The sequence below is a fragment of the Enoplosus armatus genome, chromosome 9 (genome assembly GCF_043641665.1).
Source record: "Enoplosus armatus isolate fEnoArm2 chromosome 9, fEnoArm2.hap1, whole genome shotgun sequence".
NCBI classification, from domain to species: domain Eukaryota; kingdom Metazoa; phylum Chordata; class Actinopteri; order Centrarchiformes; family Enoplosidae; genus Enoplosus; species Enoplosus armatus.
Window position 1 is genome coordinate 21,340,175 of NC_092188.1, and position 18,824 is coordinate 21,358,998.

At 44.3% G+C, this 18,824-nt stretch overlaps 1 protein-coding gene across 5 annotated transcripts in view; it reads left to right on the forward strand.

The window, feature by feature from the left end:
- The window catches only part of rims2a (regulating synaptic membrane exocytosis 2a), a 135,196-nt gene that overhangs the window by 2,036 nt on the left and 114,336 nt on the right, over positions 1–18,824 (forward strand). Inside the window, exon 1 of one of the 5 annotated variants that reach the window (XM_070911388.1) lies at positions 17,625–17,665. The exons of the other annotated variants lie outside the window; for them this stretch is intronic. Within the exon in view, the coding sequence (XP_070767489.1) occupies positions 17,625–17,665 (41 nt within the window). Of the gene's footprint in view, positions 1–17,624; positions 17,666–18,824 lie in introns of those variants that run through there. 5 annotated transcript variants of the gene reach the window in all.

Sequence of the window (18,824 nt, forward strand, 5' to 3'; positions counted from 1 at the left end):
AGTTTTACTCTGTTCTCGCTATATGTACAAGGTGACTCATCATGAGTCATCAAAACAGTAAATCCCCACTTCTTTTTTTTTAAACCTATGAATCACACACGCATAACATATCCTAAAGCAGCGTTAATGTGCTGAGCCCTGGCATAGGTACAACTTTTGTTGCGGTTGCTTTTTGTTCTGTGCTCCGCGTTATCTCTGCGTTTTCACTTTCACTGCACATCCTACATGTGCATGTGACAAATAAAGTTCCTGAGTCTTGAATTGAACTGCAGTGGATTAACTTGTCATTGGATGGTTCGTGGCGTTATTTTGCAGCAGGAAACAAACACCCACACTGCAACATCCAACCCTATAGCCCGTGCATCTGCGCTGTCGCAGTCACGGTCCAGTCCCACAGCGGGCTCGGATGGCTTTTCGGGAAAGTGGCAGCTTGAACATCGAAGTGTGTAATCTAACAGAGGGAATCCTGGGAGGATGGAGGGATGGAGAAGAGAGAGAGAGGGAGGGAGAGAGAGAAGCCTCCAGCTGCAGGGCTTGCCAACTTGCTGTCATCTCACTGGAGGTGCTACAGAAAGCGTGGATGGAAATCCAGTGCTGCTGACTCGCATGTAATTAGCTGCTCTCTCTTAGCCTGCTCATTCTTAGCAGGCCTGTGTATGTGTGTGTCTGCATGTACAAAATGTGATGCACCAATGAGAATCGATTTCCATAAGTCCATAAGGCGGCGCTCTACATATCTATAGCTCATTCTTAGAATCCTGTCCTAGAAAGCTCGTCAAAGCAGCAGTCACAGAGTAGTCATGTACTTCAGAATCTTAACATGTCTTTTGTTTAAAGAATAGTTTGGGGGGATTTTTCACCTTTATTAGACTGTTCAGCTACCATGGTGCATGGTGCAGCATTTCTACATACAAAAGCCTGTATAGAGTCGTCACTACAATTCAAGCATGGCTCCAGGTGCATTTGTTCCATTAAACTGGAGCTGTGCCGGGTGCTATCAGCTATCTTGGCTTTCCGTGCATCAATGAGTCTCTGAGAAGTACAGTAATGATGGTTGTGGGACCCCCACCCCCACCCACCCAGACGCATTGTATCCTACAGGCAGGCATCAGCTGCCTGTGATGGGGTGACCCACAGAACGCCCCGGGCTCCACTTCTCCTTTTTCTTCCTGCTCCTCCAGTCCTCAAGGGCTGCTTCCTGGTTCTGCTTGGTGGCTAGGAGGGGGAGGGGTCAGGAGGGGGCTAGTAATGTTCTCCATCCTAACTCTGACTTTGTCTTCTACACCTCTATCCTCTAACGCTTTGTCATTGTTTCTGTCTCTCACTCTGCATATAGTGTTACCTGTATTATGAGGGCATACGCTGATATTATAGCACACACACACACACACGCACGCACACACACACACACACACACACACACACACACACACACACTATCATAACGCCTATCTTTGAGCGATATAGCGACATATAAGCAAATCTAGCTGTCTTTCCCCTTTAAAGACCACATAACAAGCGTCCCAGTAAATATCCCAGTTCCTCCTCTTCCTTGTGACAGTGTTCAGCTCATGAATTGGGGGGACTGTGTCATTCGCTCAGGGACCTCCTGTGACAGTGCTAATTATACTGGCTGCCTTGTAGGAGGGACTCCCACTGAGATGCAGCTATCCCAGGGCCCTAAGGTGTCTGCTGCTGTGCCATCTATTTGGGCACCCCCATTTTTGTTGCACAAGACGAAGGATGTCCCCAAGTTCCCGTTCTGTTTCCTGTATCTGGGAACATTATGTGTGTCAGGAGGCTTTAGGACGTCTTATCTCAGAGATGAACTTAGATGAACATGTTGTCTAAAGACCCCCATCTGAGATCAATTTCGTCCCATTAAAAAAAAAAAGAATTGGTTCCTGAAATTTTAGGATTGACATTTACACTATTTTCAATCAGTGCTTCAGCATCGACATTATACAGTGTAACTATCATGACATTGTAATGATGATATCATAAATTGAGCAAACTCTAATTAAATACCAATAAACATGACTTGGTATATGAGTTGGCAACATGTTGCGTTATATATTAATATAAAAAATATTCTTAGTAATACTGTGAAGCTAGACTTGTGCACTTCCATTGAATTGGGAGATTTCAAACAAGACTGGTCAAAATCGAAGCAGCAGAGGCCGAAATATTCTGACTTTTCATCCAAAATATCAGTGTTCTACAATTCCCATACTGCAACTTCTGAGAATCTCTTCATTACGTCCTCCCATGCCTGGTAAAACCACATGTCTTTCAATGAACCCCAGTTTGTAAGCGTAAACTTTCTGTTAAACGTGTAGTTTCAAAGTCCAAGCTTAGGAGACTTTGGAGAAGTCTTTCTTGAGCCACAGAGGACATTATACAACAATTTTCACACGATGAGTAGTATTCTTTGTGACTGATCTTCATGAGTAAAATTGGTGTATTGTCCCTTTAATTTCAGCCATATTTCCCGGCCCTATGTTGAATATGACCTTGTTTCTATATGCGCCGTTACACTGTAATTATTTTGTACTGCATCATCCCTGTTTACACTTTTGATCCACACTGTACACTGGGAGGTAAAAGTGATAAGAATCTAATTTTCGTGAGATATTCATTATTTAACGTGGACATTTCATTATGAATGGAACGGTTTACATGACTAATAAAGGGGTTTGGAGCTGGGAATCTTATTTTAGTGATCCTAAACAATCATGTTCCTGGTTAGCATGCAACATAGTTATGGTGAGAGGTGTAGAGGGTTGGTGTGTGTGTGTGTGTGTGTGTGTGTGTGTGTGTGTGTGTTCAACATGAAGAGCATTGACCTAGAATTAGCTTTGATTGATCACATCCCATTTCCTTTTTCTGTTACCCCCCGCCTCCCCCCACCGCACATGCACACATCACACACCTCGCCTGCCCCCCCCCCTCCCTCCTTTTTTTCCTGGTCATTTATCTGATAGTGCTAGAGAGCTCAGGATACCAGCTGAGGTTAGAGCTACAGAGAGGCCCTGAGTCCCTGGAGGCTCTACAGTAGGAGAGTGCACACACACACACACACACACACACACACACACACACACACACACACAGAGGCCTAAGCATCAAAACGTCATTGTTATTTGGCACTGGACAGACATTACCAAGTGAGAGATGTTTCTGGGCACTGTGCGACCAGAAACTGAGAAAGACCTTAACTAAATACACATTAAGTGACCACAACTTGGTGGACAGAGACAAACCTGGCATCCTTGCAACGAAGAGCCAGAGGCAGAGCAACACTTCCTGGTACACTGTAGCCTGTATTAAGACAGGAGAAGCAAAACCATTTACCAAAATCAAAGTCGAATACCGAGAATTTCAAAAACAAAACTCATATATCTGAAAAACACCGTCAGTGTCATGGAAGCTGCAAAATATGAGAAAACCAGTGAAACAACACTTGATGTTTCTGTGTGACGTAGTATAATGTACAGTACCCGGTAGTGTGTAGTGTTGTATAGTGTAGTTCTCTTACAGTCTAGATGATTATACTTCCATTGTAAAGCTTGTACAACCTGCTGTAGCAATACTGTACTTAGTTATGTTCATGCCAATAAAGCAAATTTTAAAAGAGAGAGAGAGAGAGAGAGACCTATGGTTGTGAAATGAGGCGCGGCAATGCTGAGAAGCTTCCCACTGGACAATATACAGTATAGGCACTCTCTCTCTCTCTCTCTCTCTCTGCCTTCCTCTTGTTCCCTCAGCTCACTCACCCATGCTCACTCCTCTTCCCATGCAAAGAGCAGATTCTGTCATGAGCGTTCCAGAGACTCCCATCCCCCACCACTTTCCCCAAGGGAGGGAGAGAGAGAGAGAGAGAGAGAGAGAGAGAGAGAGGGAGGATGCTGTCTTGACTCTGTAAAGCAGAACGCACGCCAAATGAATACATCATCATGCCAATTAAAGTAACAATGTGTTTTGGTTATGGAAGGTTGGCATGTTGTCAAGTAGTTTGGCTCAGCAGGACAGGAAATCTGGTTAGAACACAATTGCCATCATTAAAATGATATATAATATATGAAATAACATATTTACAAACTGCTCATAAGCTGTGCTATTATGGGAGGGAAGCTGCATTACTTTAATGTTGAGGTGATACAGCTGTATGGCACAGACCTTTTAGCGGGTCCTTTGGCGCTCTCCTATCCATGCACCTTTTTTATTTTTGTTACATGTCAGCCATTAATCTGTTTAGCCCTGTACTTGCATGTGCTCTTTTTCTCTCTTCATTTGCCTTTTCTGTTTTATCCTGTATACATCCCCAGTGCCTGAATGTAGGCTAGCTAAGCTACAGATTTACCTTGGCTGAAGCACGGAGACTGTTATTGTTCTTGTATGTTTTTCTTGTTGTCAAAAAATCCCACGAAAACACCAAAACCAACACTGTGTTAGTCCGTCTCTCAGTACTTTCTGACTTCCCTGTCCTGTCTGTGGCACTCAGCCCCAAACCCATTTGTAAAAACAGGTCAGAAATATATTGTTTTGTTTTTGAAGCAGCGTTAATCCGTTTTTTGGCCACTTGTGGGTGTTAGCAAACACTACTTGCACATCCTGCAGACCTGGAGCAGCAATGGCATTTCTTTGAAGTTGTGTTTCTGGCCAACTGGAGAATGTGAGTCTAAAGGCCCTTTCAATCATGCAGCCTATCCCTGAACTGCACAGGAACATTTCCTGCATGGGATCATGTGCAAATGGGAGCAGGGAAAGATATTCAGGGAAATCTGTACCGCCAATGTTTCCACCTCATTACCTTGTAACATTTCAGGGAAAATGCCGGTATGGCTGTGTTGCGAATGAAAGCGGTAACATTGCGCGGACAAGCACGTAAAAAACCAATCACAAGAATCCGCTGGTGATGTATTTGAATCCCTGACGTGGTTACAGATGCCTTGCCAATGCGCTCGCGGGTTTGTCTTGCCCTAGTCTGACTCACCGGATGTGGGTTGTTTGGATAAGTCTGCCATTGGCCGACTATTTCAGCCTTCCGCTATCTGCGTGTTAACGTTTTGCGAGGGCACCGTCGCTGCATCCTGGGCTTAGCGCCGCCCAAGACGACTGTGATTAGTTCAAAGAAATACAAACACCAGAATGATAATGGGTTCTGCCAGACTTTCTCCAGCGCTAAAACGAAGTGTGGTGATATGTCTGGCTATGCGAGACTAACCTTGCCCCACCGTCTTCTTCTTCTGTTGAGTTTTATGCCAGTTAGCATCCATAAGTATTGCATTACCGCCATTTGCTGGATGGTCCTTTGTCCCACCTATTCCATGTGTGAAAAGGCACAGGACGGGAATGTTCCTGAATGTAGTTGCATGTGTGAACAGTGAAAATCACTGGCGGTGCTTGAGAGGTTATCCCAGTAATTTACTGGGGACTATGTGTGAGAGAGGCTTAATATCTACTCTAGCTCTGTTTTTAGTCCTCACCAACTACTGAGAGGTTGCTAAATGCTCTGCTTTGTTCACTAGCTGGTTGCTAACTTCGTCAGTCTGCCATTTGGTGCTGGGCTGGTAGTGTACAACAGGTTTATCAGTATTTACCGCCCATTGCTGCCTGACACAAAGTTGATGAGAGCAGTGAGACTGAAGCAAAACAGTAAAGTGGCAGGGCTGAAAATCAAAACAATGAGCTTAAATTCTGTGTAGAGCCGAGTGGACCTGTTGGGTGGGGTGATAATTCTCTGCGTGTTCGACTTTACAAATGACCCCTTTCACATTACATACATTTGACCAATAGTTTACATAAAATATAGACTTATGTAGCGTTAAAACGGCTGTGTTGTTTCTTAAGACAGCAGGAAACTGTAATTTTAGCAAATGTCACTCAAACCGGAGTAAAGCGCATTTGTTGGGGACTATTTTCATCAGAGGGTTGGTGCGCGAGAGAATATTTATAGCAGCAGAGCAGTGCATGTGTGTGTGACTCAAAATAAACTACAGCGCTTATGTTCAGGTTAATAAAAGAACATGTCACCAAGTACAACGGTGTGGCTCACTGATGTGTTTTTAATCGTTTTTGGATGATGATGCAGCTGTACGGCACAAACCTTTTAGTGGGATCAATCCATTGTTGGTTTGGGTTGTTTTGTGGGATTAGTTGGCAATAAAACAAAAGCTTCAATTTGACTTGTCTTGTGTTTGTTATGTTAGGCTGGGCTGAGAAAGGAAAAGGAGAGGACACACGAGGAAAGGCTAAGATGGAAGAAAAGGAGAGGAGAGGGCAGGACAAGAGGAAAGTGTAGGACAGGTTAGCAGAGGAAATGAGAAGGGCCGAGGGAGGGAAGAGAGGACAGGAAAGGAGAAGAGAACATCAGAGAGAAAATGAGAGGAGAGACATTGACGTCTGAGATGCTATCAGGTCTCGTTGCTGATATGACAGCCTCAGTCCCCATTGACAGAGCAATCAGCCTGCCATCTCCCATAGCCTGCTGTTCTCTTGCGTGGCACAGCACAGCGTCGGGCTCCATTGTCTCTCAGGGCTTTGTTCTAAATAACATCTGCAATCGTCAGCATAGGTTTTATTCTCTTCTGGGCTCTTATCCCTCAAGCAAAGTTTGAAGGGATTTTCCTGCCCCTGGCTGCGCAATTTGAAATGCCCTTGGCGAAACATGACAGTAGGAAAATATTTTAGAATGAGAAGTAGGTTGTGTTAACTAGTACAAGGGATGTTGAATATTTATAGCAATGTATAATAAAGTGTACTCTGCAGCGCAGTGCGATCCCTTTTTACTGTACGTGTTAAATAATTAGTCAGCAGTGCCTCAAGCTGCTGTAATTTTTTTCATAATTAACTGTATTTAAGTGGTTAATGTTAGACTGGCAAAATCATAAGCAGATACCGTGTATGTTAAGGTCGCCAGTTCAAATCCCCAGCCACAGAAAGCATTGTTTGTACTCCAGCCTGCATGTGAAAATGTGATGCTATGTATTACTTTCCCCAGATGAATAGATGTTTAAAAATGTATGATTGCAACATTAGGGAATAGCGATTCCTGGACTGAGCCAGAACAGAACCCAACCACAGCTCCAGTACAAGAACATCTGGCCTGTTGTTACATAAGCCTCCCAGCGTGCTGTGCAAGAGTAGCCTGAATGAGACCAACACAATGCGATACAAATGCAGGTAGAGCTGTTTAAGGAGGGGAAAAACGGAAAAAAGGAGTTGAATAGAAAATGCAAAAGGTAGCCTCAGCCAACCAGAGCAGGGAGAGTAGAAACGTGAGAGCGAAAGGCACAGAGAAGGGGCCACTTTATCACTTTTATTGCCCATCCCCCGTCCCCATCCACCCTGAGTAGAGTCAATGTAGAGGAAGATATACAGCATCTGACCCTCTGAGGGAAGCCCATCACTTCTGAGGAACATATGTGCCCGCTATAGAGTAGCTGGCAGCGTTGATGTTAAATGTATTTCTCACAACCGCCGGGCAGTGTGATGATACAGTTGAGACAAATTCAGCACAACACACTAATGGGCTTTACATACGCTAATTGGGGATGCAAAACAGGGGCCATGTTTGTTACAGATTTTTGAAACTGCAAAGGGAAGGCCGTGGGACAGGTGCTGTGTCAGTGCAGATAGTATAACTAGTGAGGTGTGGTGCCTTTTCTCTCCCCTGTGACATTCCCTCAGGGTTTGTTTTATGATTGTTGAACCCTGAAAGGTCAGAGAAAAAGACATCTCTCCGCTCTGTACAGCCGAGGTCTCATAACCACGTGGCCATTATCCAGGTTTTCATTCTGACTGGACTACACCAGCTAGTTGTTACTCTGCGGATGACGTGCGAATCAGCTAAATCAGTCCCTGTGACCAGGGTTTGTCAACATAGTGTGGCAGTGGTGCGTGAATCCAGAGAATCTTTTCTGTTTAAGTCGGTGTACATGCACTGTGAGCAAGCGAGGGAGAGACAGAGACTGAGAGCAGGAGAGAGAAACAGATACCTGGGTAGAGAGAGTTATGAGGCGGCTGAATGGCCAAATACTAAAGGTGGAACGTGGCACCAGGTCATCTCAAGCTGATTGCTCTCAAAGCGTGAGAACCCTCATGCTGTTAGTTGGACTATTAATAGTGGAGACATTCAGCTTTCTGCAGTGGCCGGCAAGCAGCCAGGCATCTAAACAGGCAGCAAGGCCTGCGGTCATTTAGGCGTCCAGGAAAGCCAGGCAGCAAGGCAAAGAAGCTCACAGGACGAGCTCCAACCCCCAATAAGACAGAAGACCTCCTCATGAAGAGAGAGTACATTTAGTGAAACAGAGCTAATGAAAGAACAGTGGAACTGATGCATTCATTCTTACATTTTCAACGACAGAATCATTGAACAAAACCAGGCTTGAATTTGATGAAAATGACTAGCATTCATCACAGCTCCTTTTTGCCATTCATCATTGCAGTTTGCACTTTCTTTTTGAAAAGTGGCCAGCGTTGTTTATTAGCCTGTTGTTCAATTTCAAAAGCGGCATTGTAGCAGCTAGAGTTTGTGAGGAAATGAAGAAAGTCAGGCCTCAGGACTCTATTGCTTAAAGTGTCGTGATAAACTTCAAGGACGATCAAATTAAAGGAATAATTTTACACCTTGGGAAATGGTATGGGTTAATAGTTTTAGAAAAGGCTAGTTTGGACATTTTGGGAAATACGCTTGTTGGCTTTTTTGCTTAGAGTTAGACAGCTAACACTGTCTGTAACACCTAAACTAACATCCTTAGATATAAGTGCATTAGCTCAAGTGAGGGAGGCTGCTACTAAGGAAGGAGTTCTTTAAGCTTCATTTTTGGACCAGGGCACAACTTGAGTAAAGTTAGACTCACCCCAGAATGCAAGCTCATTCATTTCATATGGGCCACCTTAATAAGTCCTATTTCTGCTAAACTACGACCCACAATAAGCTCGTTTTCATGTTGCAGATTCTTAAAAAGAGACACAACACAGCCCAGACCCTTGTTAGGATTTTTGTCCCAGATTTTGACCCTGTTGTGAGAGTGAGACTAAGTAGAAAAAGTCTACCGGATATAGGCCTAAAATGTTGAGCTTGGTTGCTTTTTCCTCGTTGAAATGATGGTAATGAGATCCACGGGTACAAGAGCAGCTACAAACCCAAATTAAATGTGAAGATTAAAATAATGAAATTACAGTAAGCAATAAAAGGACTTGTTAATAGCCCTCACCCCCACCAGATGCTTTGCTCTGTGTGTGAGCTGGTATATTTACTAGCGGTAGTTTACACAGGGCGCTCTAATCTTTCCTTCCCTGTGTGTGTTTGTGTGTCTGTCCGTGTTCTGCTCATTCAAGACTCAGCTGGTCGGAGCAGGTGCAAGCTGGTGACTCAAACACGTGCACGCTGCCGGTCCCTCTAATGCGCCTTTGTGTGGCCCAAAACTCCAATCATCCAGTGCTTTCTATAAACAAATGCAGCCTCCCCGTGTTCGTCCAACACACACAGACAGAGATACTACACTCTCAATGGAACGCCCACACACTCACACACATTAGCTCCGTGGAGGCCTCACAACCAGACAGTAGATTTTATTATGTAATGATTGGTGCAGTGATTCTGTTGGAAAACTTTACATTTGCTTATGCAATCCCTGCTCCCATCACATCATGGTTGTTGTTGTTTTTTTCAGAAAATACATACTGTAATCACATGTTTTTAATATTGCTGTGAGGCTGCTTGCTTTCGATGTTTTATTTCTTTATTGCAATGCATTTCCTGTTTGCCTTGCACGTAATTCATATTGCAACTTTTATTGCTCTCTTGTGCTCCCATCGCTTTTAATTGGTTATTGTTCTTAGAGGTCTGGCAGGGATCAGGGGTTAGATGTTTAGTAGCATTACAGTGCTTTACATGTACAGTAAGATGCTGCTGGAGGTAGAATACAGAAGCAGCCGACTGACATAAATAAGGGAGGATAAAGAGCAGCCGCTATCATAACGTCACTAATGCAGCCGCGGCCCTTATATAAGCCCCACTGTTTGAACACTACACACAGGCACTACCATGTAACCTACACTAGGACATACTGTACAGCGTATAGACCACTGCTCACACTGCCTAGGGCTGGAGGTGGCTTTGTGGGAGCTTTAAATGCATTATTCCACAGATTCAGTATCTGTATGTGTGCACGCGTTAGTGTATTCACGCTTGCTCGGCTTGTGTACTCTTGCGTGCGCTACAGTATCTACCATGGAAGTAACAGTGAGAGGGGGCCTGTTTTTTCTTTCTTTCATCCCCATCATCTGACACTGATCAGGAGAGAGACACAGAGAGGCGATGTTGTGATCCCGGGATCGTGCTCCTCGACCGAAGTCTGATGGAGGATCTCCCACTAATCCCTTAATATCACTCGTCCCACTGAGATACTGCTGCCATCGCCATGGTGATGCTGAGATGGCCTGGATGTGTAGTAGTGGAAGGGGGGGGGGGTGTTGCTGCACAGAAGCATAGAAATCCTCCTTTGTAAAACATAAATACAATCATTTGAAGTAGTATCTTAAGGCGGGAAATGCAGGCATTTAAAGTCACCAGGCATCAGGCCATGAGCAGGAGGGGGTGGGAGGCGGGGGGTTGGCTGTGTTTGCTATAGACGGCGAGTAGAAGCTGGTCGCCTTATCCTCGAGTGGGCGGCTGCTTGGATGGTTGGTTGGCTGGTTGGCTTTAAATCTGCGCGGAGAGGCGGCTAATGCAAGGGAATCCTTTTGATTTGGGATTTTACAGCAGCCAAAGTCAAACACATCTTTCCACCATCGGACAGATGTTGACAGACGGCGAGTTCGAGTTCATTTCAGTCGCACAGTATTGTCGCCAACATCTGTTTATTTGGCTGAACGTGGCAAGCCTTAAAGCCCCTATGGTATGTCTTATGTGGTCTGTGCAGTATACACTTCATGGGGGAAACGGATACCTCAATCCCAGGGTGCGTAACATGATATGGCCTCTACAGCAAATATTTTCCCAAAGTGATGGGTGTGACCTGTTTGCATTGAGGTGATATCAGGTTTTCCCTGTGCTTGTCTGCCTGTGTGCACCGTGTGCCGCTTAGTTAAGCAAGCTAATAGTGACGTGCTTGCAGCGATGAATTGGGACAGGAAGGAGTAGAGCAGGCTGGGCCAACAATAGGCACGGTATCTATTACCTCTCTATTGTTAGCCACGGCCGGGCTATTATTATAGCCCAGAGTGAGACACAGACAGCTGACTGCAGTTTCAGTACAGCCCACCGACTGCTCCCAGCCAGGAACAACAACAGCACAGAGAGGTTTTTGTATGTGTGAGGACGTGGATGGAGGAGTGGAGTGGAGTGTGAGGGTTAAGATAGTGGTAGAGACTTGGAGTATGATCATGATCATCTCTAATTCTGCTACAATTTAGTTTTTTTTTTTTTTTTAGCTGATGCTCTTAGTATCTTATTTTTTTGGGAATAAGCCTGAGATGTTCCAGTTGCAATATATTCCGTCAACATAGAAGCCAGGAGGAAAGGCTGAAACTTGGCTTTTTGCTGACTATGACACTGGAAATAACGCGGAAATAGCGAGACCGGACAGAATTGGTGCTCGAGGAGCGGTTTGATGCTTCACCGTGTGTAGTAAAGGGTTAGAGGAGGACATGGAGACACGTATCTGTCTTGCTGTTGGAGCTAGAGATTGGGCTAACGCAGAGGGCGGTGACCTCGCCGCGGTGGGGTTAGAGCTGAGCTCTCTGGAGTATTCCCAGTGGAGCTGTTGAGCCGTGTATGGGAGGGGTTGTGACGTTAGCATGGGACAATGTCAGCTGCCAAGAAAGTGCTGATCGCAGCCAGAATAAAATGTATCTGTGTCAGGATGAATAAAGTGGGCTGACAGGAGAGGCAGCCAAGCATTCACATACAAAGGAAGACACGTTCGCACACACACACACACACACACACACACACACACACACACACACACACACACACACACACACACACACACACACCATTACCCAAGCAAGCCAGCACATATGTGCAAGAACACAAACATGGTGTATCACTAGCTCTGACTAAATGTTGCTCATATAGTTGATACGTTTGCACTGTACAATAAACTGGCCGTATTCAAATGAATATTGTACATATGTTTCTTGTGAGCCTTGCATGGAAATACACTTGTGAATGTGTGGGCTGCTGGGTGATTAGCTGACTCTTTGCCACTTGGAAATCTCTCAGGAGGGGAGATATGGAGCAGCTCAATTGAATCCTGGCAGGTAATCTAAGGAAACAGATGGATTTTAGTTATATTTGGCAGCAGATTAGCCACTTCCCCGTTGCTCAGAAAATCTGCTGTTGCCAACTCTTGTTTGACAATCTGAATATTAGTCCTTGGTCAGGAGGTCTGGCTTGTGCGCTGTTAGATTGCCTATTCTGATGAGTGTGCCCCGAGGATTCAATCCTATCTGTGCTTTCTAAGGCCCAGCTGTGGGTAGCTGGCCAACCCCTCCACGCAGAGGCGCTTGCCCTCTCGCCGTCCCTCCTGCCCTGCCTATCGCGCAGTGCCAGCGCCCCGTGCCAGAGGAAGTTATCAGCGCTCTATCCCCTGCCCCTAATCTTCTTCAAGGTGGAGAGAAAGTGTTAAGTAGCACTTCTTCTGGCATTTATTGGAGAAGTAGAATGAACAGGTGTCTCAAAGTCTAATCGTCTGTCTTTAAATCAGCTGCTATTTTTAGTGCACGCTCTCCTTTTCTTGGAGATTTGCAGGGAATGTACAGTAGAGGTGGTACAGTGGGAGATATCTGTTTTATATATCTGGGATAATGCTGACACGGTCATACACTGTGCATGTTGCTTTGCTTTATGTGGAGGGCGGAGTACAGTGACACATTGTTAAGGGCCTTTGAGTGGAATATAATGTGGTTGGAGTTTCTGCTAGATTTTACAGTAAATACGTTTTTTTTCCCCTACTAACTATCCAACATGTACTTATTCAGTGTTGTTTGCACATTTTGGACATTTCTTCACAAATACGCACAATATAGGCATTGTTACAGATGATGTGGACAACCGTGTCTACATCACATTAGTTTTCTTTGGTTTGGTTTTGTTCTGATATAAACAACTTGCACTTAACACACTTGTCCAAATGGTCACAAATTCAATCCCAAATTGGACATGCAGAGACAAAAAATCGAATCGAATAAAACAAACAATTCATTTGAACTAAAATGCTACACACATTCACCCCTCTCTCCTCACCCACCCCCCCCCCATGTCTTTTAATCATCTTACACATGTTTTTGCAATTGTATGCCTAGTATTATACCTACGTTGGTCTCCGGTATGCTCAAACACCTGTAAAGTAGTCCGGTGCTTGGCCATTCAGACCCCTATTTATATCCCTATATTAGCAATGTTAAACCGTTTTAGTGATTTAAAGTGTCCTATAATGAAATTAGTTCTTGTATTGTAATAAAGTAGTTGTTGTTGCTTAAAAAACCCCCATAGTAATAGAAATTATATTACATAGTCAATTCTTGATTGTATCATTGACATACATAATATTTTCTTGCAACTAATATCAGCAAACTTTTTTTCTATTTAAACAATTTAGATAAGCATTAGACATTTTTCAGACCATAGAGTTACCAGATACATTGTAACCCACCAAGGCAGGCTACTAAGGTGTGGCCTTTTCTCGTGACTCCGTTGCAGGAGACATTCAAAAAACCTATGTAATGTATCACTAACATCATACTATACTGCATCAACGTAACATTCACAGCGTACTGTTACAAGAAGACAAGAACAGAATTCAGCCATCTCCAGTGAGAGATTTCCCTGTAGGTCACTCGCCTCTGAGTGAGTTGAGACAGACATTAACCTCATCTCCTGGCAGCACTGACTGGCTGGGATGGTGTTAATGATGTATGTAGTTGGTATTTACCCACTGAGCCAGATTACTCTCTTATGATCCAATTATCACTCAGTCTGTAGTGGACTCCGAGGGCCTGCAGGGTCACTGCTTAGCCATGAGATCCTCCATCACAAGATTTTCTACTTAAGTGTTGATGCCAAGACGAAGCTACGTCTTGCTCTCTGTTCTAACTGTCAAAGCACTGTGGGATGCCAATATCCTACTCTGAAATAATTTGAGGAGGCATTTGTAACGTTGCATTGTAGCGTCTCTGCTGGGACGTGCTGTCAAGTCAGTCTGGCCTGCACTCTGAGAGGAAGTTCTGAGTGCAAAGGATCCAGAGCAAGCCAACACACAACAGACGCACATAGACATACAGTGGAGGCACCTTCATCACAATCTAGCAGGGCTCCACAGAAGCCCACATTCACGTTTCGAGGGATAGTCAGCTGTTGAGTTGGGCGCCATGTTCAGGCTTGTTTTCTTCTGCATCGTGGTAGTCAGTGAAAAGTCACACTTTCCCTGAGGAAAGTCGCTGCTGTACATCCAACCATATCCCGTCTGTTCTCAGCCGCTCTACCAGCGTCTGGCGGACTTTTGAGAAGGAAATAGAAAAGGTCCCGAGTAGCAGTTTGCTCAAAGACAGGAGCAGAGGGAGAGTGGGAGAGAGAGAGAGAGAGACCTTAGAGTGACTTGCTGGGCATGCCCGGCACACTTTAGGCAGGGGAGGTGGTGTAATTGGAAAGTAATTATGCCTTGGGTGGCATGTGTGGAAGCTCAGTATAGTGTGACAGCGTGTGGGCCTGCTGTTGGTGCCTAAAACGAACAGAAGCACTTTGTTGTTGGTGATCTACAGCCAGTAAATTGATGGATGATTGATTAGATATTGATACAGCAGGCTGCAAGTAAAATGTAGTGTTCCATAGCTGCTACCTGCCTCATGTTCTGGTGCTGGCACCCAAATATCTTTTCCTAGTAATTGTTTAAAGAAAAGCCTGTCGATTTTTTATTCCTCCATGCCGTAGAGCTCCATTGTTGTCCAAAAAACTATTAAAAGCACATGAATGAGCCACTTGAGTGACATGTGCCTTTATTACAATGAACACAGGCACTGAAGTCTATTTTGAGTTAATGCCACAACGGTTGCTGTAAATACTCCAAATGTGTATCAATTTGTGGCTGAAAATAGTCCCCAACAAATAGAGGCAGACCAACAAATTTTGGGTCTTTTCGTGGGATTTGTTGACATTAAGGAAAAAACATTTCACCCATGCATAGATCCATTTAAATAGATAACTATCATTGTGAAGTAAAGTAAAAATATCTGGCTTTTTAGTAGCTGAACGCTCCACTATGTTCACCAACTATTCGCTAACTTTGTCTGTCTGTCTGCTTGTTGGTCAGGTAGGGCAGTGGTTCCCAACCTGGGGGTCCCCACCCCCATCAGGGTCGTCAAAGCTCCACGGGGGGATTGCGATTTTTCTTGATTTTAAGGGTGTAAGAATCTTTATATATTGTATGAAATACAATAGACATGCATTAAATTAATTTCTGTGGAGAAGACAACTAAATTTAAGGGTTACTTTAGAAGTTTCTATCTTTATTTATATATATGTATGTGTATCAGAGCACCAGAGAAACCTAAACAATGAGCTGAAAGATGCCAAAACGCTCCTCAGAGCAGAGGGGGAAATATATCAGTTTCACAAAATGTTTCTTTAGATGCACAATGACATTCATTTTCACCAAAGCTTCCGACAATCCGTGCCCAAATGTTGTGACTACAATATCAATGGACGGCCGCGTCCTCTGTGCCAGGCCTTTACTTGGCAACCGAGTTCGGTGACTCTAAGTGGGCGGGCCCTCTGTTTCTGCTGCCCATCAGAAGTTGTTAGATGCACATTAGCTGCTGCTGGACCTGCTGTGGCGCATTTGACATGTTGCCAACCTTGTTCTGGGTGTGGGGGAATGTGATGATTCAGGGCTCGTTGTACAGCTGTCACATCAATGTATTTGCCTCAACGCGACCGAGGCAAAGGAGCAGCAGTTTATGGGTGAAAGAGAGGCAGAGAGATTGCACAGTTTAGAGGGAGGTACGGTTTTAAGAATCTTCCTCCTCCTCCCCTCCCCCTCTGCTTATTAGCAGAGATATCTTCAGAGGGCTCAGATTAATTAAATCTCTGGGATCTTACTAAAATGTTCAGGTCCTCGTGGCAGCCCGCTGTGTAATTGTCCTGCTGTCTCTACAGAAGGAGCTGCGTCACTCCAGCTCTCCTAAGGACCTCACTCCCATCTGAGTTGAACCGAGTCCTCAACAAGAGAGCTGCTGACTGATTTGCACATTTCCTGCTCATGGTGGCTACTGCTGCTCACGCCACCCAGTTTGTGTGAGGTTACTGGGGTTACTGGTGTTACTGGGGCGTGTATCCCCTTCTGTACAAATGAGACATTTTTCACCAAGATAGTTCTCTCCGGTGGCAGGTTGCTCTGAAAAGCTTTCAAGAATGTGTCAGCTATTGTTGTGTTATAATATTGCTCATTTTGTCCGAACAAAATCCAAAGTTATTCAATTCACAAACAAACTGGAAAAGGCAGAACATACAGTTGGTACGAGTAAACGTTTGACATTTTTGCTTGAAAAGTGACTTAAACGATTAATTCTCTGTCAATTAACTGATCGATTTGTTGACTTATCATTTAAGTTTTAGTTAAACAGTCCTGCTGAGCATCCTGCCACCAGCAGGGTTTTGGATGACTGAAATAACAAACGGAGTATTACTTTTTAAACTACTCACTCTTTCAGAAATAACAATTCAGCTTCACTTATTTTATTTCCCTTATCTCCCTTCTTCTATCCGTTGCTATTTTCTGTTATACGGCAGCACAGAAACTCAAATCGCAATGCCTTAAAATCTACTTTTTACACATTCCCTCATAGAACTCCAGGAATCTGGATCTTAAGAGGTTCATGCAGCACATCTGTCCACTAGAGAGCAGTGTAGCATCAGTCATTGTCAGACCTGGCTGCCTCTCTGTGCACAGCCAGTGAAGCAGAGAAGGTAGAAACCCAAATACAACCACGGAGACTACACATAACAGCAGCATGTCGCTGATCAGGACTTAAAACCGCCACTCTGGCACAGAAAAAGAGAGAATCATACATTGAGACATGGAGATGCTCTGCACAAACCTGTGTGTTTCCTATTTTGTGTGTGTGTTGGGGGGGGGGGGGGGGGGTTCATGGGAAGCAGGGTAGCATTTTCAAGCCATAAACCTGCACAGAGTGATTATTAGAGAGAGTACAGGTTAAAGAGATGGAAAACAGAGACTGTATCTGCCCTGCAGGCCTCCTCAGCAGCCAGGATACTGAATACGTCACTTGTGACATTTTACACTTGCTCATTTTACTGCCCCATGTCAAATAATACACCGTGCGCTCACACTCACATATGCACACGTATGAGTACAGTACACACATGGATATGGGCACACACGCATACACAAGCGGATGCATTGACGGATACTCACACACACACTCTGTCCGGCAGCCGTCCAGGCAGGCAGGCAGGCAGGCAGGCAGGCAGGCAGGCAGCAGGCTCGATCAGATAAATATGAGGCTTGTAATGCGACCACAGAGACGGGGCTGATGGGATCAATAAAGAACGGCGCTGCAGGTCATCGGGAGAACACAGCGAGAGGATAAATATGGACTGGCTCATCGGAAAACAGAGCAGCGAGACTGATGGGTACACAGGACTATATCTTCTGTTGTGTGTTCTCTCACCCATCTGACACAGATCAGACAGACAGATTTCTCACTCTGGTGTGCTCTACCTCTTGCTAAAGGAGACTGTTGGGAGGCTCCAGGGCCGTAGTCTGAGGCTTCATTGCCGTATATTCTGATGCTCTGCGTGAGAATTGTTTTAGCCTTAGTATCTGTTTGGGAGTAGAATAGCATCCATGTAGTGTGCACACTGGGATTCTGACTTGATGGAATATTGTTTTCTGTGGACATTTTATTCATTTTCCAATAGCACCTATTAGCTGTAGTATGTTTTTAGGAGGAAAAATGTAATACTTTGAGTTTTATTTGCTGCTTCAGTTTTTCACATGGGAAACTTTACTGCTTCTCTGTGTTTTACGTCATTGTAATTTGAATATCTTTGGCCACCAAAATTGTGATGTACATTTTATCCACTATTTTCCTACTAATCGATTAATTAGAATAAAGTAAGAGATTAACCACGGTTAGCTGCAGACCTAAAACAAAACCCGAATACCGGTGTTGGCATGAGACATAAAGCATCAGACCCCTCATACAGAACGAGATTAGTAAATGTTGCTGTGTCTCGGTCAGACACAGACAAAATCCAATTAACACATTTCGTTTCACACAGCTATATAAAGCTGACTATGTACTTTATAAAGAGGTGATGAGGTGTGTGAAGTTCTGACGTGTGACTCTCAGCTGCAACTTGTCTCTGTTCTGCTCATGGTGACATCTGAACCAGGAGACAGTGGCTGAACTGGCAGCCTCAGTGTTAGATAGTGTGCAGATGCTAGACATGTGGCGGCTGTGCTGTCTGGGGTTACTCTGGGTACACCTATGTCAACTTCTGAAGATGATTCCACAGGAGGAATGTGTAACGTAAAGACTGTTTAGTGGCGCTGTATATGACGGCTGTAGCACTTTGGCCGCTCCTACTCTTGCTTAATTTCGGAGCCAATGTGGTCATTAGAGGGAAAGTCTACTTAATAGACGTTGTTGTAAGAAACAGTCATAACAGTTTGTCCTTTTCCGGCTTTTTGGTTCTTATTTATTCTCTTTCAACAAAATATAGAGTTAATGAATGAAATGTAAATATTATACAATATCATCTGACATTGTTAATGTACAGACAGTGG